This window comes from Rhincodon typus, chromosome 12 (genome assembly GCF_021869965.1).
Source record: "Rhincodon typus isolate 14 chromosome 12, sRhiTyp1.1, whole genome shotgun sequence".
Classification (NCBI taxonomy): domain Eukaryota; kingdom Metazoa; phylum Chordata; class Chondrichthyes; order Orectolobiformes; family Rhincodontidae; genus Rhincodon; species Rhincodon typus.
This window is the reverse complement of record NC_063343.1, coordinates 14,262,749-14,290,162: the sequence shown is the minus strand read 5'-3', so window position 1 is coordinate 14,290,162 and position 27,414 is coordinate 14,262,749. Positions and strand designations below refer to the sequence as shown.

The following is a 27,414-nucleotide window of genomic DNA, read 5'->3' as shown; positions in this document are numbered from 1 at the left end:
AACCCTGCACTTAGGTTAGATGGAGAACAGGAATGTGGGGCCCGCTGTCTTTTTTTTAATCTCGCATTTTAACCCAGCAATGCTGAATCTAGGTGTAGTCACCCAATTGCTACTCTGGCTGGGATCGGTCAACTTGACTGAATTGAGGGTTGGATGTTTGCCCGCTGGAGCTGGGGTTGGGGAGGGAGTTGGGTGGATGAAGGCCGACAGAAGGAAGAAGTAGAAAATTTACATTTCTGTCATATCTTTCATGTCCTCAGGATTTCCTAAAGCATTTCAAAGCCAATAACATAATTCTAAAGTGTACCTGCTGTTGTAATATGGGGAATGCAGCAGCAAGGCTGCACACAGGAAGCTCCTACAAATAGCAACGTGATAAAGACCAGGTAAGATATTCTCATGATGCTGCTTAGTGATAGACATTGACCAGGACATTGAGAGAACGTTATCGAGCATCATGAAAGCCAGGGATCTGAGAGGGCAAGCTTATACTGAGCCGTGGTTGAAAGCTAAAGTTGACACCATTGGACTTTTTAAACTCAACATTATGAATAATATTACTTTTCCACCTTTAAGTAAAGAAGTTTCCTCCGACAGTTTACATCATGTGTTGAAGTTTCCAGTGACTGGTTTGATGTTTTGGAACAAATTATATGAAGGTGGCAAAAATATAACAGTATGAGTAAGTCAGCTCAGCAGTAATTTTGAATTTTCTTGTCTGATAAGCAACAATGCAAGTTTGTTTATGTCAGTGTTATCTTCAAGAAAAATCATACTGAATTTCTGCAGGTCAGACAGAGTCAGTGGAGAGAGAAAATAGTTAACATTTCAGGTCAATGACCTTTCAATTCAATTCAATGACCTGTCACCTTTGCTGAGGGTGTTGACTCTTTCTTTGATTAATTTGTGTGGGTGTCTGACCCTGCTAATATCATCCAGACCTCATGAGGGAATGTTAGTTGGTCAGTCCACTGAAGAGACATCGTAGTCATGACTGACTTTTTCCTTGCTCAGCCTGCGCAGAGAACTCTCCTGTAAGGATTTTACTATTTAGTAATCTGAAGCATGTTGAATGACTAGTTTGCTCTCTCTTCCTAGCCCATAATACAGCTACTGATTGAATGCTTCAACTGTTGCAATGACTGAGATCATCTAAATCATAAATTATAAGGTTCTATAGCAAAAATCAGTTAGAGAAACAAATTTATGGCTCAAAGACTGGTGTGAGAGAAATGAGTTCCAGTACAGAGGACAGTGGCAGTAGCACTGGGAAAAGTAGAGGCTATACCATTGTGACAGTCTCCACCTGAACTGTGCTAGGACCAGTGCTCTAGTGAGGTGCATAACTGGGAAAATGAGAGGATTTTAAACTAAATAGAAGGGGCAAGGGATCAATGTTGGGAAGAAGTAGCAAATCAAATAGTAGAGACAAGGCAAGAAAGAAGGCGTGTTAATATGGGAAAGGATAAACAGACCATGACAGGAAACGATGGAAAGTACAAGTCTATGAATACATCAACACATAAGGCTAGAACTTGAAAAAATAATGCAAGGACAAAAAACAATGCTCTGAATCTGAATGTACATACCATATGAAACAAAACAGATGCGCTGATAGTACAATTCAAAATAAATCATCATCTTCTTAGGCAGTCGCTGGGCAATGAGGTTGGCTTTCTTCCACTCCGGTGTTGTAGGTCCTGGGGTGCCTAAACAGTCCACTACTGGATGCACACACACTGTCACAGGTGTGGAGGGTGATGTTTGCTGAAACAGTTTGGTGGAATATTCGGGTTTTTGCATGATCTTTAAACTGAGGTTGTTGACTTGCTCACCAAGCTGGCTTGTTGTCATTCAGATGTTTTGTCATGCCAGGTGACATCATTAGTGAGGCTTCCAATGAAGCGATGTTATTCTACTCCGCTTGGAATTTATACTGCCTGGTCCATTATGGTGAGTAGTGTCATAACGGACCAGACAGTATAAATTCCAAGCGGAGTAAAATAACATCGCTTTATCAGAGGCCTCACTGATGATGTCACCTAGCATGGTGACGAAACGTCCAAACGAAAACAAGCAAGCTCAGCGAGCAAATCAACAATCTCACACACAACCCGAGCTACAGATCTTTGCCAAAACTTTTGACCTTTAAACTGTTGGCACTTGATCTCCATCTGGACCTGTCAGAGAAGCCAAAACAGTTGATGAACAAAGCATGGATGTTTGTTTGCCTTTTTCAATAGGGCTGGAGGTTCTCATGGGTCGGTGGGGATATTCATTCTTCAAGGATGCTTAAAGGACATCCTTGAAGCATTTACTCTACCCTCCTGGAAACCACTCGGCATGATGAAACTCCAGGTAGAAGGCCTGTTTTGTGATTTTTATGTCAGGTTTACAGATGATGTGTCCCATCCAATGTAGTAACCATTATCTCTTGATGCTGGGGATGATGAATGATGCCTGAGGAGACACCGATTTTGGAGCCACTAACCTGCTGGTGGATTGCAGTATCTTGATATTTCTCAAGGGATTTGAGGTGCCTGTTCTACACTGTCCATGCCTCCAATATGTACTGTTAAGACTGATGCATGATAGACCATGAACTTGGTGCCAGGTTTGTGGTCTTTGTCATATAACAATCTGTTCCTCATGTGGTCAAAGTTGGTACTGGCATTCTGGAGGTGATGTTCAATTTCATCGTCAGTTTGCCCTTTCTGAAAGAAGACACTCGAGGTCTAGAGATTGTTCCATAGTGTTTAGCCTAAGACTCATTCGTTCTTAGGTCTCCATGAATGTATCAACAATAGATTGGTTCTAGGCCTCTGAGTGAACACACACTTGCCAGTATTGTCTGTATTCTGCAGCCCAATGATAGAGTCAGAGTGGTCTTAGTTGTGGACTAGAGGCGATGCAGCTTGAACAGTTTCCCCCTTGTTCTGTGGAATAGCTGCACTCCAGCAGGGAGCTTCTTGGATTTGGCTAGAGCATTGCTATGAGGAAGATGGAGAAGAGTTTTGATGCAATGACATAGCTTTGCACACATGTTGGGTCTAAGGTGGATCTGTTGGTGAGGATCACGATATTCATGTCATCGTGCAGCAGGTGGAAGGTGGTGATGAATTTCTATGAGCAACTGATTTGAGAGGAGACTCCAAAGTCCTCCACCCCTTAATTGACAGAATCAAAAGCCTTTGTGAGATTGAAGAAGGCCAGAGAGATAGAGATGGTTGCTGCTCTCAGCACTTGAATTTGTCTTGCTGAGCCTTTGGATGGATGGAAGCCACATTGTGACTCCAGGAGGAGCTCTTCAGTCACAGGAAGGAAGATATTGAGCAAGATTTTTGCAATGATCTTCTCTGCGGCAGTCAGCAGGAATACCTGCCTTTCATTTCTGAGATCAGTCTTATCTTCTTTCTTGAAGGTGGTCTCAATTACAGCAGCTCAAAGATCTATTGACATGTTATTATCCTTCTAAATGAGGGAGATGAGGACTGAGACTTGGTTGAGGTGATCCCCCAAGTGCTCCTTCTCATGAATGCTCACTGTCTGTATGCCCTTGATAAAAAGTACTTCATTCTTAGCTCCCAGTCACTAAACTCTTGAGCAATATGTGGTCGTGGCAGTTCTGAGGAAACCACACACATCATATCCGTCAATGAGTAACTATATTTCCTGTGTTCTGTCTGCTCACAATCTGTTCTTTAAGTCATGGGGTTTTTGTTGGTTCATTTTTCTGTAGACCTGCCATTTTCTCTCATGATTCTGTGATGTTTCCAGTTCAGGAACCTTACCCCTGTGATTTAGGAGCTCCTGGATCTGTTTCATGGTCTTTGCCATCAAATCAATCTTGATGATTCATTATAGAGAAACCTAAAGTCTCCTTGAAAGTGCTCATTATGGGATTTAAAGGCAGACCAGATACAGTGGACATTTCTGTTCATTGAGTGCCATCAAGCACCCACCTCCTCCCCCTGCCCCCAGATCCAGTGAGATAACTGAACTATTTATGATCTATTGGCTCACCCTCACCCAGAAGCAATACTCGACAGTTGACAGCGCATTATCTCCATTCTAAAAGCATTGAATGAGGTCATCAAGGAATTCTACTCCAGCTTTGATCAACTGTCCCAAGATCCAAATGGAGCTGAGCAAATTTTCCTTGATGATTTCTATGCAGAGTTGGAAGAGAAGCAGAACTCTGGAAAGGCATGTTCAGCAAGAAAGGCATAGGGAAGGCAAACACCAATGGATTCCTTCTCCTAATAAAGTACCTAGAACTTGGTCTGATCAAAACATTCACCCTATGACTCTACGACTCTAAGTGAGATATCTGATCCAGTGTCATAATGCTTAAAATCCTTGATCCCTAACATAAACCTTTGTCTAGGAGAATGTTTTTCCTCATCCTAGTCACTCCTGTCACTGATTGTTAGATATAGTGTCCTGTTATGAATGAAACCAGACCCCACAAAATATATTAAAAAGGTAGCTGAGACCTGAACTTTTTCTTATTTCAAAGGTAGATGTAGGTGCTGTGTTCCAGATACAATTCGATTGGTTACACTACTCAACGTTAAGCAAACACATGATTATTCAAACACTACTAATTCAAACACTTGTGCTCCAGAACTTGCTGCTCCCCTAGCCAAGCTGTTCCAGTACAGTTACAACACTGGTATCTACCCAACAAAGTGGAAAATTGCCCAAGCATGTCCTGTACTCAAAAAGCGGGGCAAATCCAACCCAGGCAATTACCACCCCATCAGTCTACTCTCGATCATCTGTAAAGTGATGGAAGGTGTCATCAACAGTGCTATCAAGCAGCACCTGCTCAGAAATAACCTGCTCAGTGACGCCCAGTTTGGGTTCTGCCAGGGCCACTTAGCTCCTGACCTCATTACAGCCTTGGTTCAAACATGGACAAAAGAGCTGAATTCCAGAGGTGAGGTGAGAGTGACATCCCATGATATCAAGGCTGCATTTGACCAAGTGTAGCATCAAGGAACCCTAGCAAAACTGGAATCAATGGGCATCAGGGAGCAAACTCTCCGGTGGTTGGAGTCATACCTGACACATAGGAAGATGGTCATGGTTGTTGAAGGTCAATCATCTCAGCTCCAGGTCATCTCTGCAGGAGTTCCTTAGTGTAGTATCCTAGGCCCAACCATCTTCATTTGCTTCATCAATGACCTTCCCTCCATCAAAAGGTCAGAAGTGGGGATGTTCGCCGATGATTGCACAAAGTTAAGCAGCATTCATGACTCCTCAGATACTGAAGCAGTCCATGTTCAAATGCAAAAAGATCTGGACAATATCCAAACTTGGGCTGACAAATGGCAAGTGACATTTATGCCACACAAATGCCAGGTGATGACCATTAGCAATAAGAAACAGTCTAACCACCGTCCCTTGATATTTAATGGTGTTACCACCACTGAATCGCCCACTATCAACATCCTGGGGGTTACCATTGACCAGAAACTCTACTGGATTCCCACATTAACACAATGGCTACAAGAGCAGGCCAGAAGTTAGGATACTGCGGCGAGTAACTCACCTCCTGACTCCTCAAAACCTGTCCACCATCTATAAGGCACAAGTCAGGAACATGATGGAACATTCCCCACTTGCCTGGATGAGTGCAGCCCCAACAACACTCAAGAAACTTGACACCATCCAGGACAAGGCAGCCCGCTTGATTGGCACTACATCCACAAGCATTCACTGCCTCCACTACCGACGCTCAGTAGCAGCAATGTGTACTATCTACAAGATGCACTGCAGAAATTCACCAAAGATCCTCAGATAGCACCTTCCAAATCCACAACCACTTCCATCTAGAAGGACAAGGGCATCGGACATATGGGAACACCACCACCTCCAAGTTCCCCTCCAAGGCACTCACCATCCTGACTTGGAAATAGATCGCCGTTCCTTCACTGTTGCTGGGTCAAAATCCCGGAAATCCCTCCCTAATAGCATTGTGGGTCAACCCACAGCAGGAGGATTGCAGTGGTTCCAGAAGGCAGCTCACCACCACCTTCTCTAGGGCAACTATGGATGGGCCAGAAATGCTGGCCAGCCAGCGATGCCTACATCCCACAAATGAATAGAATAAAAAAACTATAGTTAAAAATACAACAAAAGAAAGAATAAAGAAAAGAATTGACATAGATGTAACTCTATTTGAATGCTTAACTAAATAATTGATACAGTAACTAACTTCCAATATAGTAACATCCCATAAACACACCCTTGGCAAGAGGCAGATTCAGAAAACAGTTTCGCTCACATGCAATCCAGCACTCCAGGAAGACAATCTCAGCTTGTCCTTCTTCCAAGAGAAAGACAAATAGCTTTCACTTCTTCAAGACCCCAACACCAACTGCTGAAAGCTAAACCTAAATTCCCTGGTTCTGTGGGTGGGAGCTTGACCACACCCATTCAGGCTGTTTCTCTTGTTCCAACTTGAAAAAAAAACACCCAAGACTTCACAAGTTGTTTATCTTCTCATAGACTGCTCTTCGCCTGTCCCCAAATCTCTCCAAAAGAAATCAGGACTAAAAACCCTCTTAAACCCATGGCATTTTCACAAACCTTATTTATATATTTCCCTTTTAGTGATAGCTTCCCTCAGAAGATTTTTATTTTTATTTGCTGGAAACATTGTTTATTAGTCACATTGCTGAATTTGAATGCCATGCAAGCCAATTACTTCATTCCTAAAAGAGTTCCAGTGGAATAAGCCAGTCCATAACAGAGTGAGACGTAGATCTCAATTAATTGAATCAAAGTAAATGAGTTTCTAATAAAATATAACATTTAATGAGTTTGAATTCGGTCCCTTTCTTTTTTCAAAGCATGGCACAACATATACCAATCAGTGATTGCACTGCATGTACCTCTTTGCATGACTGGTCTTCTTTTTCCTCTTCTCTTGCTTTGTGTGTTTGGGAATCTGACTTTTTACTTTTCCAGCTTGATCAAGGTATCTGTGGACCTTGCCAACCAACAACTATTTCAATAAAGTGCAATGCTTTTATTATTTATTGCTTTTAAGTCCCATTCATTGGGTAATAGTTGTTAATGATTCTAGTATCTTTATTCTACAGCAAAGTAAATCAATCCAATCAATCATACTGCCAGCTTAAAACCTCAACTAAGAGAAATTGCAGATCATCAAAGAAATTTAGTTCAACCAGATATAGACTGGATCGTCCTATGAAATGTCTTCCTCCTAGGACTTTGTAAGCCAGCAGAATTATCTCAAGGTGGAAGATATCTATAAACACTTCACAGCAGAAACAACTTTGAGTTTATCAATATCAGCACTTCAAAGCATTACTTGAAGAATTTTAGGACATTGTTATCCAGATATGGGCTTGTGAGGATATGAATATGAGGCTCCAACATTTTATATTTATGAATATTTATTATAAGAATCAATTATAAGATGCAGTGTAATAATAATGCTGTATCATAGAATGTCAGGGTTAGTTAAGACATGATTATGCTACTTTAAACTTATACACAATGTTTAAATCCACCCTAAAAAGCCTTTCAGATATTAAAACAAGTAAGATTTAAAGGTAACTGCACTCACAACCCAGTATAATTTCTTTAGGGTCTTTGTCTTATCCTTCAAGGGGAGTTAGTGGTAAACCTGACCCTTTTGTATCCTAAGATGGTTGGTCAATGCCTCTTCTCTGTTATATGTGTGTCTGTGTGTTCTCTTTGAAGAGCTATAGTTTTTTTCCATAGCAGATAGAAAAATGATTCGGTTGTTCATTGCATATCCTCAAATAAAAAGACTTATCACTTGTTTAAAATGGTCTGTTTGATGAATACTTGTGGTTCTGTTCACTTATCTTGACTTTTTGTGACTGTGGTTGGTTCACTCAACAAGCTGGTTCGTTAGTTTGCAGATGTTTCATTACCCTGCCGGCTAACATCATCAGTGCAGCCTCCAATGAAGTGTTGTTGTGCTTTCTCGCTTGTTATTTAAACTCTGGGGTCCGTTGGAGTTGATTATCTCATTTCCAGTTTTTCTTTGCAGTAGTGTGTATGTAGAGTCTAATTCTACGTGTTTATTGATGAAGAACCAGGCCTCTAGAAATTCCTGTGTTTGTCTTGGTTTGGTTTGTCCTAGGATCCTGACATTGTCCCAGTTGAGTTGGTGGTTCTAGTCCTACAGTAGGTTTTTCCTACTGTATTGCCTCCAGAATTCAACTGGGTTGGATTTGTTCTTTTTTTTGTGAACAGATCTGGACAATTTTTCACATTGGCGTCTGTGATGCTGAGGAGCTCTGAAGGTGGCTGAGCTGGACCATACACTTGGCATTTTTGGTTGAATATTTTTGCTCATGCTTCAGCTGTATCTTTTGCACTGATCTGCTGGGCTCTCCCATCATTGAGCATGAGGATATTTGTGCGTCTCCTCCTCCTCTTAGTCGTTTTATTGTCCACCACCATTTATGACTGGATGTGGCAAGACTGCAGAGCTTAAATCTGATCAAATGGTGGTATATTACAGGCTGTTTTTACTGTTTGACATGCATGTAGTCCTGTAGTATTGCCTTAGCAGGTTGACATCTCATTGTTAGGTATGCCTGGTGCTGTAGGTTGAATCCTCACCACGGCTCATCTTGGAGAAAACTTCAATGTGGTAGATTTTCTGCCAGCATTATCTTTCCTCGTAGGGATCTACAGAGCTGCTTAGCCTAGTGTGGAAGAAGAAACCCACCTGGTAGTCAAATAAGAACAGGATCTTGTCTTAATCAAGGTGTAGGTTATTGAATGATACACCCTCTGCTGTACAGTCTGTAACATGACTCATGAAGGCAAGTGTCCCAAATGCCTTCTTAATTACCTTGTTAACCTGTCCTTCCACTTTCCAGGACATCTGGACAAGGATCCCAAGGTCCCTGTGTTCATCTAAGCTTCTTAGTGTCCTGCCATTCATTGAGTACACCCTTGTCTTGTTACTTCTTCCAACTTAACTCTGATAAGTCACCTCAAACTTATCAGAGTTAAGTTCCATCCATCACTGACCTGTCCATCTGACCAACCTATTTATACCCTTCTGTAACCTAACACATTCGTTCTCACTGTTAACCATCCAACTAATCTTTATGTCATTTATAAACTTACTTACCATCTCCTTCACATTCTCATCTACATCATGTATGTCTATCACAAACAATAAGACCTAGCACTGATTCCTTTGGTAAACCACTGGACATTGACCTTCAGTCACACAAACAGTAATCAGCCACCACCATCTGTCTCCTGCCATGAAGCAAATTTTGAATCCAACTTATCAAATTACCCTGGATCCCATATGCTTTTATATTTATCATTTTCCCATGTGGGCCCTTATTAAAGGCTTTGCTGAAATCTATACAAACTGCATTAACTGCACTACCCTCATCTACACACTTGGTTACCTCGTTGAAAAATTCAATCAAATTTTGTTTGGCATGACTTCCCTCTGACAAAGCCACGCTGACTATCCATGATCAAACTTTGCCTCTCTAAGTAGAGATTATTTGTCTTCTTCACTATTTTCTCCAATAGTTTCCCAATCGCTGATGTGAGATACACTGGTCTGTAATTCCCTGGTCTATCTTTATCACCTTACTTCTTAGTGGAACCACATGTTTTTCAATCCTCTGAGCCTTCCCCTCTGGCCAGAGAGGAATTAAAATTTGGGTCATTGACCCTTTAAATTCCTCCCGTGTCTCCTACAGCGGCCTGGGATAAACATACGAGCCTCAGGATTTGTCCATTTTTATATCGCCAAAACCTCCAGTACCTTCTCACTGCCTATGTCAACCTGCTCAAGAACCTCACAGTCCGTCTTCCCAAATTCTGTCCCTACATCCTCCTTCTCCCAAGTAAAGACAGATGTGAAGTACTCATTTAGCACCTCCAAGCATAGATTGCCCCCTTGGTACCATTCAGTTAATCAAATCCGTGTCAGTCAGAAAAGAGTGATCCAGCCTATTCCTGCTTTCCAGCTTAGTAAGTTATATCACTACAAGTACATATTTAAATGAATTAACTCAGTCAATTAATAAGTTTTAAGTAACAAGTTTTTAAAATGTGACATGGATTTCTGCCTCCATCACCCTTTCAATGTGTTACAGAGCTCCAACAAGCTCCGATTTAAAATAAAATTCTCGTTAATTCCTTTAACCCTTCATTATGAAAACACATCATCATCCTGAAATTCTTATGAATGCATCAAATTTTTAAGTGCAATATGTTTTTTTTCAAGAAAGGACATAAAGCCAAAAGATGACCCAGAATATATATTCAGTGGTGATTTGGGAAAATTCCTGTGTAGATTACATTGAGTACTGAGAAGGAATGATGGAATCTCACTCTTGAACAGTATCAAGGGAACTTCAGAGACCAAAACTTAAAAGGAAATGATGCCATTTCAAAAAATTGAACTGGGTTGTGTGTGCTAGACCACAGATTTGACGAGTTGAAAGACGGACGGTCCTTGGTGAGGGGAATGTTTATGGTTTATCCTTTCAGAAACACACAAGAAAAGGGGTTAGAAAACCAACTGCAATGCCTGATCTGCTAGTGTGCTGGAGAGCTTCTGCCTTAGTATGCTAGAGTGCTTACTTATGATTTAGGTTTTCCTCTGCTAAGTTTTGCTGTGAAGGGACACAGTTGGGAACATCCATTCAACACCCTGCATGTGCAAGTAAAAAAGAAATAAAGTCTCTCTCTGACCATTGGAAAACAAGTCACCAGGAAAACTACTGTCAAAAGAAACTGAAAAAAGACTCCTTTTAGCGAGCGGCAAAACCAAGGATCGCTGAAAAACTGCTCAACAAAGAAAGCCAGTGCTACCAAACCACTCACCTTAAACATCATTAATGTTCACACTGTATTAGTTATGGACAAGCCAAAGACTGATTCAGTTTTGTTTAACTTTTATTTTTAGGATTCAGCTCTCACTTCCAATCTGTGTTTAGATGTATGGCAATTATTTTTTCTCTCATTTTAGTACCCAATGAACTCTCTCTTTCTTTGACTGTAGAAAGTCTAGTTAAATTGGCTCCTTTTAACACATAAATACTTCTGACTTAGGAAAAGGTGCCCCTGAAAGAAGTGATCCTTTCTAAATTAACCTTGTTGAGACCAACGAAGGGAGGGGTTCAACGAAGGCGAAAAGCCAGTTCATCATCCCTTATCCAGGAGATTAACAAACTGGGGTCTCTCACGCAGAAACTAGTCATGTTACCTTCTACCATTACTTTCAATCTATACCGCTGATTATTAAAATCTCTGGTAGGAGAACTAGGACTTTATTTACCACCTTTATAATGTTTTATACTATATTAAACATTCTCTCATTCTTCCTCTGTTCCAAAGAAAATCCACTCATTTTTCAACGTCAAAATTTCACAGTCTTAGCAGCATCTTTGTAAATCTCCTGTGAATCCTTTCCAGTTTGATCACATATATTTTATAATGTGGTGAACGGAAATGCATGTAAGAATCTAATACAGGAACAAAAACAAAGTTGCTGGAAAAGCTCAGCAGGTCTGACAGCATCTGCAAAGGAAAAAACAGTTGACGTTTCGGGTCCGGTGACCCTTCCTCTGTTCTGAAGAAGGGTCACTAGCCCGAAACATTAACTCTGTTTTTTTCCTTCACAGATGCTGCCAGACCTACTGAACTTTTCCAGCAACTTTGTTTTTGTTCCTGATTTACAGCATCCACAGTTCTTTCATTTTTTATTTATGTAGTAATCTAATGGTTAACTTTGCTGGTGTTTCATACAGTTCCAGCACAACCATTCTTTATATTGAATATCTTGGTTACCAAAGGACAGTATCCCTAAAATATCGTTCGGCTCCTATTCTATCTTTTCTGGTTCCTTCAGGGATCCATGGAAGTGCTGTCCCAGATTCCTCTTTCTCTACTTGTCTCATTATTAGGCAGCATTTTACAAAGGAGCAAAAAAAGAGCTCTACAAAAATTGAAGCAGCCCACAACAGTTGGTGAAACATAGAGAACAAAACCTCCAAGATTGTTTGCTGTTTTGCCAAGATAGCCATCCAGAGATGGTCAGTAAAGACAAAAATGTTTATTTAACTTATTGACTGGGTTAATTCATTTAAATTGTTTCCTTCTTATCCTGAAGTAATTTTGAAAAGAGCTTATCACAGAATTCTTGTTTATCCTTAAAAAATGAAAGAAAGAAAACTTTTCCTGGATATGTCCTGTCTGTTTATAGCTACTCCTGTCAGGATATTTGCTGTCATGGTCAAATATGCCATGACATAGTGCTTTTCATAATCTCAGAATGTTCCAATTCATGCACAGCAAACTCCCATAAACAGTTGTATTACGATGATGAAATGATCTGTTTTAGTAATGCTTAGTATGGCATAAATATCAGTCATGGCATCTTTTTTGTAACCACAGAGAGAGGTCTGGACAGATGTCTCCATCTCAGACAGAGCAGCACTCCTCCAGACTGCACGGTCAGTCTGGATAATGCAGCACCCCTTCAGTACTGCACTGGGGTGCCAGGTAGGATAGTACAGCACTCCTTCATTGTTGTGGTGGAGTGCCAAGTCCAAATCTAGATTTTGTACTTCAGTTGCTGAGGTGATATTTGACTACCAATCTGAGTTCTGGTACTAACACAAAGCTGGCACATCACTGGACAGGAAAATATGAATTTTGCTCTTCTAGCATGGAAGTGATCTCTTATAAGCATCCCGGTTGAATATTAACATTAACAGAAAGCAAATAATGCTGACTGTCTCCTAATATTATGAAATTTTATTTAGAAAGTAACTAGACGTTTCACCAAAATCACTCGTGATGTTGCATCATGAAGCAGGAAGATACAAGTGTGAAACTGCTCATGTAAAATGGGAGTTGAAAAATCACCAGCTCAGTTGACACCTCAACTGTTTTTATGTTCATTGAATCAGTGGGTGGTGTTGTCTAATGTGCTGGAGCTGCCATTTACCAGTAAATGATACTATCACACAGTTCCTATTTGCAGACTAACATTGTAATCATGGTACATCACCACCATTTACCTCAATCAAGCATCCAAAGTTACTCAGTGGAGAACAAACTAGGCAGAATAAAGTTGACAAAGAGAAACTATTTCCTCTGCTTTGAGAGTCTAGAAAAATTGGGGTGATCATTAAAATTAGATCAAGATTATTTGGCGGTTGATGTCAGGAAGCACTTCTTCCATAGTAGTATAATATCCCTATTGAGCCGTTCAGCCTAACAATTCCACACCGACGCTCCAAAGAGCATCCCACCCAGACTCGCTTCCCCTACCCTATTCCTGTAACCCTGCATTTCCCATGGCTAATCCACCTAACCTACACATCCCTGGACACAATAGGAAATTTAGCATGGCCTATTCACCTAACCAGCACATCTTTGGACTGTGGGAGGAAACTGGAGCACCCGGAGGAAACCCACACAGACACGGGGAGAATGTGCAAACTCCACACAGACATTCACCCGAGGGTGGATTCTTCATTCAAAAGATAGTGGACAACTGGAACTCTGCCCCAAAAAGTTACTGGGGCTGGTGATCAATTGAAAATTTTAAAATTGTGCTTGATAAAATTTGTTAGGTGATGGATATTGAGGATTACAGAACCAAGGTGGGTTGATAGGGTTAAGATAAAACATGATCTGAATTATAGAACATGGCTGAATGTCCTCTTCCTTCTCCTGTTCCTCCAACTGATTTACTTATTTTGCAATGTACTGGGGACTGGATAGACATCTCCATCAAAAGTAAACATCTCAGACAGTGTAGCACTCCTTCAGGACAGGGGGAAATTATAGACTGGTAAGCCTGACATCAGTGGGTGGGAACCTATTGGAGAGGGTTCATGGAAATAGGATTTGCACACATTTGGAAAAACATGGCCTAATTCGGGACAGTCAGCATGGCTTTGTGCAGGGCTGGTAATGTCTTACTAATTTGATTTTTTGTTGAGGGGACAAGGGTGATCGATGAGGGTAGAGCAGTAGATGTTGTTTCCATGGATTTTAGTAAGGCTTTCAACAAGGTCCCTCATGCTAGGCTCATCAAGAAGATTAAGATGCATGGGATCTATGGTGACTTGGCCGTTTGGATCAGAATTGGCTTCCCCATGGAAGACAGAGGGTAGTGGTGGAAGGGTGTTTTTCAGGCTGGGTGTCCATGACTAGTGGCATTCTTAAGAGATCCATACTGGGACCTCTATTGTTTGTGATTTATGTAAATGACTTAGATTAAAACATAGATGAGCAGGTTACTAAGTTTGCAGATGACACAAAGATCAGGGGAATTACGGACAGCATTGAAGGTTGTCAAAGGATACCACAGAATATAGATCAGTTGCAGATAAGGGTAGAGAAATGGCAGATGGAGTTTAATCTGGGCAAGTGTGATGTTTGCACTTTGGGAGATCTAAAGGCATGATGTGTGGCACTTTGGGAGATCAAATGTTAAGGGAAAGTATATAGTTAATTGCAGGACCCTTAATAGCATTGATGTACAGAGGGATCTTAAGGGCCTAGTCCATAGTTCCCTGAAAATAGCCACACATTTATGCAAGGTGGTAAAGAAGGCATATGGAACGCTTGCCTTTATCAGTCGGGGCATTGAGTACAAGAGTCAGGAAGTAATGTTGCAGCTTTGTAAAACTTTGGTTAGGCCACAGTTAGAGTATTGCACTCAATTCTGGTTGCCATATTACAGGAAGAATGTGGAGGCTTTGGAGAAGGTGCTACCTGGATTAAAGGGTATGAGCTAAAAGGAGAGGCTGGACAAACTACGGTTGTTTTCTCTAGAGAAGCAAAGGCTGAAGGGAGGCCTGATAGAAGTTCAGAATCTTTTTCCCAGAGTTGAAATGTCTAATACTAGAGGGCACGCATTTAAGTTAAGAGGGGGAAAGTTCAAAGGAGATGTGAGGGGCAAGTTTTTTACCCTGACAGTGGTAGGTGCCTGAAACACGCTGTCAGGGGTCGTGGTGGAGGCAGATACTATTGGGGCATTTAATGGTCTTTTAGATAGGCACACGAATAAGCAAGCAATAGAGAGATATCGACTGTGGGCATGCAGAGGGATTAGTTTGATTTGGCATCATGTTCGGCACAACATCATGGGCTGAAGGGTCTGTTCCTGTGCTGTACTGACATATGTTCTATGTTCTTTGCCTGCACTGGAGTGTCAGTCTGGATACTGCACTACTCCTTCAGTACTGCACTGGAGTGCCAGGTTGGTTGGTGTAGCACTCCATCATGATTGTGGTGGATTGCCAAGTCCCAACCTAGATTTCGTGCTTCAGCTGCTGAGGTGATGTCAGACTGCCAGTCTGAGTTCTGATATTAACACAAACAAACTCAGGCCCTAACATGACTACAATATTAAAAATTGTGTATGAAATGATTCAGCAACTATTTAGAATAACTTAGCTTGCAAGTGGTGGAAGGCCCGATCAAAGAGTGACTTTTTGAGCAAGGAACTAGAGAGCAATGTGTGCCTGCAGAACTACATTTCCGAAAAAGAATTGGTCCCCCAGGAGAGAGAAAAGAGACATTAGAAGAAAAGTTTCAGAATGTATTCAGGATAAAGCTAAACATCATGTTTGCAGCTTCTGATGCTGCAGCCCTGACCTTCAACTGCTCCGAACATTTTATTGTTAACTTGCCACATTCATCATGTCTGTTCAACTCAAATTAATCTTCCAAACAAATTTAGGTAACGTTTGAACAGGTTGCCTTAAAGATGCATGTTTTATAGGAACACAATAAAAACCTGATGATACCACTGGAATGCTGATTAGATTATTTAAGAAATGTTTGAAACCTCTTCAGTCAGGGGCTATGATACTTCATTGTCCTAAGGGGCTGTAGTAGCTCATTCTCCTTTCACCTTTGACATCCAAACCCAGCTGTCTTTTCTATTCTCACAGTGGGCTGTCAGCACAGAAATGGACAAAACTGGCCAATAAATAGATAGTCTCAGAGAGAGACCATTCAGTGGCAACTAGAAGAAGGGAAATATCATAGTCATCCAGTAGAAAATATAAACAGAAGTTGCTGGAAAGGCTTAGCAGGTATGGCAGCATTTGTGAAGAAAAATCAGAGTTAATGTTTTGGGTCCGGTGACCCTTCCAGTAGAGAATGCTTTTTTCTAAAAGATGGAGATAAGGCACGTTATTATAAAATAGATCTGACAGCTAACCTCGCCTGTGTTGTATTTGAGAGGACATTATGGGTTATACAGCTCAGACAGATGGCTCAATCCCATGGGATTCAGTCTAACCTGAGAGTGGTTAATCCAACAATGCAAAAGCAACATCTAACTGTCTAACTGTGCCAAAATTGACCCGTGAGTCTTTGTAGGAGCAGAGTAGATGAAGGTCTTTTTGCAAAAATCTCATTCTGTACCTAATCTGATGTTCATTTGTAAACAGATTTTATTCACGGTGCTCAAAGTATCTCTGCACTCATGTCTACACACATTCTTACAGCCCAGGCTTTCATGCCTTTCCACAGGTTTGATTTCTTTTCCATGTATCTACACCCAGACTTAACCAATCAAGCACAATGAGAATCAATAGTAAATAGCCTCACGTAATCAAATACAGAAAACTTGAACATTACAATCATGATAGCAATACCAGTGATTGTGGCAGTCAATGCCAAAAGTCAGAAAAGCTTCACCGTAAAATATACTCTGATATGATGTAACAATTTGTATTATCAATTTGGAGACTCTCATTTACTTTCTCTAAAGCTTTACCAATGATGCTTGTGATCCACTTGATGTGTTCTCCAGATAAATTTTTTATTTTCTGATTTACAGACAGATTCATCAGCTGTGTCATGAGATTAACAAAAGAGAGGGGTCAAGGAGCTTCTTCCCAAAGAGGTAAAAGAGTGAAACTCACATGTGATGAAAACAAAATGCAAGAGTTATGGAACTGAAGAATGCTGGAAAACAAATAACAGAAGGAAGAGGGAGGGAAATAAATGCATCTTTCAGGTGTAATACACAAATCAAGATCAGTTGATGACACATTCTCGTCCTGACGTGAATCTTGGACTGTACACCTCTATCCATTCCTGTCTGCTCACCTTTTGAATCTGTCATATTACAGATAGAATCCCTACAGTGTGGAAGCACGCCATTAAGCCCCTCCAAAATCTAGCCCACCCAGACCCACCCCCCTACCCTAACTCTCTAACCCTGCATTTCCCCTGGCCAATCCACCCAACCGACACTTCCCTGGACACTATGGGCAATTTAGCATGGCCAATCCACTAATCTGCACAACTTCGGACTGAGGAAGGAAACCAGAGCACCCAGAGGCAACGCACACAGACACGGACAGAATGTGTAAATTCCACACAGACAGTTGCCCGAGGGTGGAGTTGAACCCAGGTCCCTGGCACAGTGAGGCAGCAGTACTAACCACTGAGCCACCGTGCTGCCCCCTTACACAGATGTCATGCCTCAAAGTATCAAGGGTGTAAGGAGATAGAGCAACCGATAGGTTGATTTTACAGCCCTCAATCTCAGATGATACAAATTACACCTCCAGTTACACAATTGGAATCATAGAATCCCTACAGTGTGGAAACAGGCTCTTTGGCCTAACAAGTCCACACCGACCCATCCCCCTATAACCCACCTAATCTCTACATCCCTGAACACTACAGGCAATTTAGCACGGCCAATCCACCTAGCCTGCACAGCTTTGGACTGTGGGAGGAAACTGGAGCACCCGGAGAAAACCCACGCAGACACGGGGAGAATGTGCAAACTCCACACAGACAGTCGCCTGAGGGTGGAATCGAACCTGGGTCCCTGGTGCTTTGAGGCAGCAGTGCTGCCCATAACGTGAGATCTGTGATAGTTGCATCTTCTTGACCTGAAATTTTCTATTGAGCAATGTTTTGAGTATTTTAACCTGATGTTGCTGTGCACCCTCCATTACTTGCAATCCCATTGCCTGACATTAATGATCACAAAAAAGCTTTGGCTGAAGAAAGTCTTATAGATGGTGATACTGAATGTGGTCTCTGTGCCCCATTCCCCATGATGCTCAGCCTGCATGTTTGAAGAAGACTGGGTAAAAGGTGAGCAATGCTCCTCTCCCAAGGCATGTGGGAATCAACTTAAATGTACAAATTAGACTCATTGCTATATTTAAGACTGTCACATTGTTCCCACACAAGTTAATCTTTTGAATTCACCACTGCTTAAAGAGACCATCCCAAATTGTTCTGAGGAGGAAGTGCAGAAGTTTTAGTCTTCCCTTCCGCCAACATATTTTAGGGGCAGGGTGATGTATAAAATAAAGCAGGTGGCCAACACACAGCCTTTCCACCCATGCCTGAGCTGTCCCCAATAATAACGGGAGGCAAGTGAGTGGAGGGCGTTGCTGTTTAGGCACCAGACAACCTGGCTGCCCTTTGACCTGTTGAAGCCTTTGCAATAATGTGTCAGTCTGTGGGGGAAGGCAAACAGCCCTGCAGCTTTGATAGTTCAAGTCTGCTGCCGGGTAGGAATGTTGGGGTGATACCCTGTACCCAATAGGACACCCTGTCTCACCACCCCACACTATGATGGTTCCCATCTGTCATTCACACGCCAACATTTCTCATGTGAACTCAAGAAAATCCTTTCAATTCCATGTTCACAGGGCAGCTCACAGTATTTCACAATCAATGAAGTAGCATTGAAAATTTGTCACTGTTGTAATGCAGAAATATGATGAGTCATTTTGACGGAGCAAAATCCCTGGAATACCATTGAAATAAGTAAGCAAATTATCATTTTTGGTGATTTTACCTGAGAGATAATTATTATCAAACATACCACAGAATCACAGAAGTCTTAAAACATGATGAAAGAACAGTATAGCACAGGTGAGGTTGTTGACTTGCTCGCCGAGCTGGCTTGTTTTCACTCAGACATTTCACCACCATGCTAGGAAACATCATCACCTCCAATGAAGCAATGTTGTTCTACACCACTTGGAATTTATACTGTCCGGTTTGTTATGGTAAGTTGTGTCATTTCTGGTTCTGGTCTGTATGGGTTTGTATATGGGGTCCAATTCTATATGTTTGTTGATTGCATTATGGGTTGAGAATCATGCCTCTCGTAATTCCTGTGTGTGTCTATGTTTGGCTTGGGCTATGATGGTTACATTGTCCCAGTTAAACTGATGGCCTTCATTATCTCCCTACCGGGCACACCTTCACACAAACTGGCCAAGGACCTAAAGCAGACACTGAAACACCTAGTTGACAGTTCACTCCATTCTGTCCACTCAACCCAAGAATTCCTCAATACTCTCAAGAACATAAATATCAACAACGATGAGATTATGGTATCCTTTGACGTCACAGCATTATTCACGTCAATTGACATCCCACTAGACAAAGAAACACTGGCCACATTACTAGAGGAAGCAGGAATGCAGACCAGTAGCTCGATCAGCAATGACAACATACTCAAGTTACTAGACTTATGCCTCACCCATACACTTCATCTTTAATGGTCAAGTACACAAACAGATCAATGGCACACCCATGGGATCATCCATCTCAGGACTCATTGCAGAGGCAGTCACGCAAAGACTGGAACACACCACTCTCCCCCTCATTCAACCTAAACTGTGGATCCAGTACATGGACGGCACATTTGTCATCATAAAACGCACCAAACTAGAAGAGACCCACCACCTCATCAACAATGTGTTCGCTGGGATCAAATTCATGAGAGAAGAAGAAAACAACAATCAGTTCCATTTCTGGACGTCAGGCTAGAATGTATGACCAACAGGGAGTTCAAAACCTCAGTATACAGGAAAGCAACACACGCTGACCAAATCTTCAACTTCCACAGCAACCACCACAATGCCCATAAACAAAGCTTTGTTAGGACACTATTTAAATGGGCCACCACTCACTGCAACACGCCAGAACAATGCAAGAATCTCAATACAAAATCTTCGCTATGAACAGATATCCCCTCAACTTCATCCGCAGGTGCCTACTAAATAGACAACACTAAGAGGACACACTATGCCCCAACTCACTGGCCACACCGTCCTTCATCAAGAACATATCAGAATTGACACTGAGACTCCTACAACCACTAGGAATCTTGTCAGCAAGCAAACCAACAGACACGCCAAGAACAACACTCACAAGGATTAAAGACCCCATACCCACGACATGCAGAACCAATGTAGTTTACAAAATACCATGCAAGGACTGCCACAAACATTACATTGGACAGACAGGAAGGAAACTAGCTGTCAGAATACACGAACATCGGCTAGCAGCAAAACAACACGATGAACTTTCCCTAATATCAGTACACTCGGACAATGAAGGCCATCAGTTTAACCGGGACAAGATAACCACAGTAGCCCAAGCCAAACATAGACACACATGGGAATTCCCAGAGGCATCATTCTTAACTTATATTGCAATCAACAAACATATAGAATTGGACCCCATATACAAGCACATACAGAACAGAACTGGAAATGACACAACTCACCATAACAGACTGGACAGTATAATTTCCAAGTGGAGTAGAACAACATGTCTTCATCGGCGGCCTCACTGATGCTGTTACCTTGCGTGATGATGAAACGTCTGGACAAAAGCAAGCCAGCTTGGCGAGCAAGTCAACAACCTCACCCACAACTCAAGCTACAAATCTTTGCAAAAACCTTAAACACAGCACAGGAACAGGCCCTTCGGCCCCCAAGCCTGCACTGACACATTTTGCCCTTCCATACTAAAACTGTCTTCATTTACAGGATCCATATCCCTCTATTCCCTTCCTATTCATGTATACATCCAGGTGCTGCTCGCATGCTGCTATTGTTTCTGCTTCCACCACCTCCTCTGGTAGCACATTCCATGTACTCACCAACTTTTATTGTGAAAAACGTGCCTCACACATCCTTTTAAACTGCCCCCCACCCCCACTACACCTTGAACCTGTGTTCCCCAGTAATTGACTTCTCCATCCTGGAAAAACCCTCGTTCTTTCCACTCTATCCATGCCATTAACAATATTATCAACTTCTATCTGGTCACCCCTCAACCTCCCATGTTCCAGTGAAAACAAATCCAGTCTATCCAACTTTTCTTCATAGCTAAAATCCCCTATGCCAGGCAACATCCTGGTAGACCTTTTCTGTACTGTCTCCAAAGCATCCACATCCTTTTGGTTGTGTGGTGTCTATACCATGGAAAAAGGCCATTTAGCACATTGTGCCTGCACCAACTTAATAAATGAGTATCATTACCTAGTGCCAATCTTTTGCTTTGTCCCCAGATCCTTGCACATTAGTTTTAATGTCATAATCATCTAATGCCCTCTTGGATGCCTCAATTGAACCTGCCTCCACCATACTTCCAGGCAGCACATTTCACACCCTAATTACTGGCTGTGTGAAAATGTTTTCCTCACATCACCCTTGCTTCTTTTGCAAACACTTTAGATCTTTGCCTTCTTGTTCTTGTTCCTTTTGCAAGTGGGCAAAATTTCTCACTATTTAATCTATCTAGACCCCTAATGATTTTGATAACCTATATGAAATCTCTTCTTAGTCTATATCTCTCTAAGGAGATCAGTCCCAACTTCTTCAATGTGTCGTCAAAACTGAAGTTTCTCACTCCTCAAACCATTCTTCCAAATCGCTTCTGCAATCTGTCCAATGCCTCAACATCTTTCCTGCAATGTAATATGCACAACTGTACACATTATTCCAGATAAGGCCTAAGAAACATCTTATACAAGTTCAGAATCACATCTATTGTTGTTGTACTCTATGTTGCTATTAATAAAGCTCAGGATACTGTATGCTTTATTTACTTCTCTCTCCACCTCTCCTGCCACCTTTAATGATTTGTGAACATATACACCTAGGTCCCTCTGTTCCTGCAACCCCTTGAGAATTTTACCCCCATCTTATATTTCCTTTCAGTGTTCTTCTGCCAAAGTGCATCACCTCACATTTCTCAGCATTGAACCTCATCTGCTATCTATTCACCAGCTCCACAACTTGTCAATATTCTTTTAGAATTCTACACCATCCTCCTCACAGTTTATAATTTTTCTTGTTTTCATACGGCCTCCCCCCACCCCAACCATGATCTGGCCCCAACCTATCTCTCCAAAACCTGGAGCTCAAGTTTCTGCAGCTGGAAGCACTTCCTGCACATGTGAACATTTAGGATGCCAGTCGGGTCCATGACTTCCCACATATTACAGGTCACATATTCCACCTGTGCTGCCATGTTTTAAACACTAAAGAGTATTCTCCAATCACTCACCTCCAAAGTAGCATCATCTGAGAGAGCTTTCCATTCTTGTCTCATCTCATAAACAGTACTTCTGACAGTACAGCGTTCCTTCAGTTTTGCACTGGAGAGTCAATCTGAAACATGTGTTCCAGTCTCTGGAGTTGGGCTTGAAACCAAAACCTTTAGACTCAGATACAAGAATGCTACAAACTGAGCTTATGTTGACAGTGTTGTTTGTTCACTTCTTTGTTGTTTTCAATTTCATCAATGATTTGAGGAATGATTTCCTCAATTTCAATTTGCACAAACTAAGAGAATTGATGTGTTTGACACCATTATTCTGTGTACCAAGTGCAAAACAGACATTTTATACTGATGTTCGGTAAAATGAGTCTCACTCTTTCATCACCTGGATACGAGCCTTTTCTTCATTTTCATGATGCCGGGGAGAACTCCAGCAGTTTTCTCAAGCTGTTCACTCCCTTCCTAGAAGCATTAACAGTACCTGAAATACACATCAACTGAGCATCCTCTATTTCCTTATAAAAGGCTGGACCATTCACACATTGCCTCGTGCTCATTTTCTTGCATGGGCACATGATTTGGCAAGCCCTGATTTTAAAATCTTCATCCTTGTTTCCACATCACCCCAATGGCCTGACCTTCACTATGTCTGTATTCCCCTGCAAGCCCGTAACCCTCCAAGACATTTGCACCTTTACAAGTCTTTGAATTTAATCACCTCACTATTGGCAACTGTGCTTTCAGTTGTAGAGATCCCAAGTTCTGGAATACCCTCCCCATATCTTTTTGCCTTTCTAACTCACTTTCCTCTGTTGAGATATACCTTAAAATTTAACTCCCTGTGCAATTTTTTTGGTCGCCTGCCTTAATATTTCCTTGTGAGGATGAGTGTTAGAGTGCTTTAGAGGAGCATACTTATTACATTGAAGGTGTTATATAAATGCAAGTTCTTGTTGTCATCCAGTCATTTTCGTGAGTGCTTGCTAAACACCAGTGGCAGAAACCTACTTGACCATGGAAATCACAACAAAAAATTCTTGTTAGAGCACAAAATTCTGAAATTCTAGCCAGGGTCACTGAACAATAAACACTGGTCCCAATGCCCCCACCACCGCACCCCCCCACTCCCAACTCCCCCCACCCCAACCCTCTCTCATCTTATCCTGGCCCCATTCAGACATGTTCCAAATTGCAAAAGAGCATCTGCAACTGAAGCAGCTCGTAATTCATAGAATCCTTACAGTGCAGAAGTAGGCCATTCAGTTCATCAAGTCCACACCGACCCTCCAAAGAACATCCCACACTATCCCTATCACCCTGTACGTCCCATGGCTAATTTATCTAGCCTGCACACCCCTGAATACTGTTGGTGATTTAGCATGGCCAATCCATCTAACCTGCACATCTGTGGACTGTGGGAGGAAAGCCGAGCACCCGGAGGAAGCCCAGGCAGACATGGGGAGAATGTGCAAGCTCCATACAGACTGTCACCTAAGGTTAGGATCAAATCTGTATCCCTGGCGCTGTAAGGCAGAAGTACTAACTACTGAGCCACCATGCTGCCTTATGTGGGATGATTCTCACTAAACTAAAAATATAAAGAAATGCTGAAAATGTTTCTCAGTTTTTGGCAGAACTGAAAACAACACGGTTGTGACACTTCCTGGTTTCCTGACGCTGCAACATCAGGTGGTTTTGTCTGTCCTCATATACGATATTATCTTTACTCATACAGCTTTCACTATACAGTTAGCACAGAATCACAGAATTGTTAAGGCACAGAAAGAGGCCACTCAGGCCATTGCGACTGCTCTGGCTCTTCAAATGAGCATCATTATCTTGTGCAATCTTTGCCTTTGCCACATACGCTTGCATAATATTTCAGTCCAAATAAACATCCAGTGCCTTCTTGAATGTCTTAAGAGAGGGCAACAGTGTGTCAATACTGAGATGATCAATTTTCTTTAAGGATGTTTCGTTATTTTCCCATCCAATCTCTGAGCTGGTCCAGTCCAGGAACCACATCGTGGGTAAAGTGAGAATGAAGGGATTATCTCCAGGGCACATGATGCTTTTCCAGGTAGCATCAGAGATATTGGAGTTCATGAGACTCAAATCTACTCACTATCTGCAAACGCTGTGGAATCCAGAACTTGATAAAATCCACCAAAATGGCAGTTTGGTAAAAGCGAACTGTCTTGAGTTTTCCAGTCGTGATATTCTCCCTCTAGGATCAACCGAAGAAAATCAAAACACTTACATCTATGTAGCGCCTTCCACAGAATCAGGTCATTCCCAAAACACTTTTCACCCAATGGAGTGCTCTTGAAGTGTAGCCACTGTTGTAATGCTGGCAATACATTAGCCAGTTTGTGCACTGCAACTATGCACAAACAATCTGTTTTTTATTGATGTTCATTTAAGGATGATTATTGACCAGGACATGGGGAAAACTCCCCCACATTCTTCAAAATAATCATACAATCATAAGCTGTTATTGTATAGAAGAAACGCATCATGATTGTACCAATTCTTTCAAAGCATCTTTTAAATTAGCACTACTCATCACTGCCATAACCCAAAAAAAGTCCTCTTCAAGTGTATATTGTGTAAAAAAGGCAGTTTCATAATGAGAGGGGTGCAGTGGGTGCACGTATAGCAGGCAGGTGGATAATCTTGGGGGTGTAACAGACTGGACTGATAAGTAGCAAGTAACATTTGTGCCACATAAGTGCCAGCCAATGACCCTTTCCAACAAGACATAAACTAACCATCTGTAATGAGCAGGATTATGGTGGGAACTGGTGTATTAGTTGGGTTTGTAATGAGAAGGGCGTGGTGGAAAGGGTATAACAAGCATAAGTGTAATGTGAGGAGTGTAACCTGTGGGTTGTAATGGAAGGGAGTGTAAAATGCAGGTGTGTAATGGAATGGGGTATAATGGGAGGAGTATGATAAGATGGAGTGTAATAGGCACGAGCATAATGGGAGGGACTGTAATTGACAGAGGTGTAATGGGAAGGAGTATGACAGGCCAGGATGGAGTCGGAGGGGATGTTACATGTGTAGGTGAAGTGAAAGAGAGTGGAATTGGCGGGACAGAATGACTTAGGCAGGACTGTAATGGAAAGACAGGTAATGGGTGTGGGTGTATAACAGGATGTATAACTGACCACTAATAAAATGACCACTTAAGGGGTGGCACGGTGGCTCAGTGGCTAGCACTGCTGCCTCACAGCACCAGGGACCCGGGTTTGATTCCACCCTCGGGCGACTGTCTGTGTGGAGTTTGCACGTTTTCCCCGTGTCTGCGTGGGTTTCCTCCAGGTGCTCCGGTTTCCTCTCACAGTCTAGAGATGTACAGGTTAGGTGGATTGGCCATGCTAAATTGCCCATAGTGTTCAGGGATGTGTAGATTAGGTGGGTTATAGCAGGGTGGGTCAGGGTGGGATGCTCTGAGGTTCGGTGTGGACTTGTTGGGCTGAAGGGCCTGTTTCCACACCATAGGGATTCTATGAATTTTCTGTCACCCATTTTGAATCATTATATATGTCGTATTGCCATCTCAGTGTGTCGATTGTCAATATCAACAGATAATAATGCTACAGTTTAATTATTTTAATCTATTTTTGTGTTTAGGCATCAGAATCAAATAATTCATGAATCTACAGGTAAGTTTGCGAAGTGAGGAACTCAATGTTTGCAGACAGAAAGTAGATTCCATTATAATTATACATCTGTGAAATGCTAATGTGAAGGTACTTGATCTGTCTTGGTTCCGGATGAGCTTCCTGATTTGTACAGTTAGAAATATTCGCATTTGAAAGATGCAGCTTTCAATTTCTTAGCTCAGTTCAGAACTTATTTACAGTCTGTGAAGTACTTTTGAAGTGAAGTCACCTGTTGTACTTCAGAAAAGACACAGCAAGCTTCCACAAGCAGTAATGTGATAAAGGCCAGATAACCTGTTCTTTAATTTTAGCTAACACAATGTGGAGCTGGAGGAACATAGCAGGCCAGGCAGCATCAGAGGAGCAGGAAAGCTGACATTTCGGGTCAGGACCCTTCTTTGTGATCCTTTTTCTGAAGAAGGGTCCTGACCCTAAATGTCAGCTTTCCTGCTCCTCTGACGCTGCCTGGCATGCTGTGTTGCTCCAGCTCCACTGTGTGTTATCTCACCCTGCTTTAGTTTGCTATGATTCAACTCTGATTGGATCAGGAGTTCCAACAGCTGGAATGTAGGATTTCCAACGAGCAGTGAGTTTGTGTCTCTGAACTCTAAGCCACCAGAAGTGAGAGTCCTCATCCAGGTTGATGAGGACATGCATTGAAGTGGGAATAAGTGTGATTGGGGGCAGGGGTGTGGGGATGGGTAAGGATCGGAAGTAAGTGCATAGAAAGAAATTTGCTATTTTTGTATCAGGTATTTTAAATGTTGCTTCATCATATTGGCCATAGTGGAATGAAGATGCAAAATCACCTGAACACAGGTGAAGAGAATGATAACTGAATCATGAAATAATAATAGAACCAGTAACACTTCAATATATTGATAAATGGAGATGTTAAAACCAGGGCACAAAAACCAAATCCACCGAAATCATTCACTTTGGACTGTAATTCAAGCCTGTGGTTTATAATTCTCGGAGAGAAACGCAAACGTGTAACTCCACTTCTAGTAGCACTATACAGACGTCAAAGCCTGGTGACAGCCATTGCTGCAGGACACCACCTCTATGCACCACATGCAGTGCTCGCTGATATAATTAAGAATGCTGAAACTAATTGTTTCCCCACATGTATCAAATACAAATAAATAACGGATTCCAATGAGCCAATCTTAGAGGAGTAATCCAAGAGTGGGGATAGAAGTTAAGGAAGATCTCTACAAACTTCACCCAATGCTCTTTTCAACTTTTGCAGGATGCTATGAGACCAGCTGTGCTACTTGTAATTCAGATTAACAGAATATGTCTTAGGTAAGAGACAACAAGGCGTAGAACTGGATGAACACAGCAGGCCAAGCAACATCAGAAGAGCAGG

General features: G+C 41.9%; 1 protein-coding gene across 1 annotated transcript in view; it reads left to right on the top strand.

The window, feature by feature from the left end:
* Positions 1–27,414, top strand: part of LOC109912924 (lymphocyte cytosolic protein 2-like) — a 143,075-nt gene that overhangs the window by 50,565 nt on the left and 65,096 nt on the right. Inside the window, exons 5-6 of the mRNA XM_048604024.1 lie at positions 16,871–16,936; positions 26,011–26,042. Coding sequence (XP_048459981.1) covers positions 16,871–16,936; positions 26,011–26,042 — 98 coding nt within the window. The remainder of the gene's footprint in view (positions 1–16,870; positions 16,937–26,010; positions 26,043–27,414) is intronic.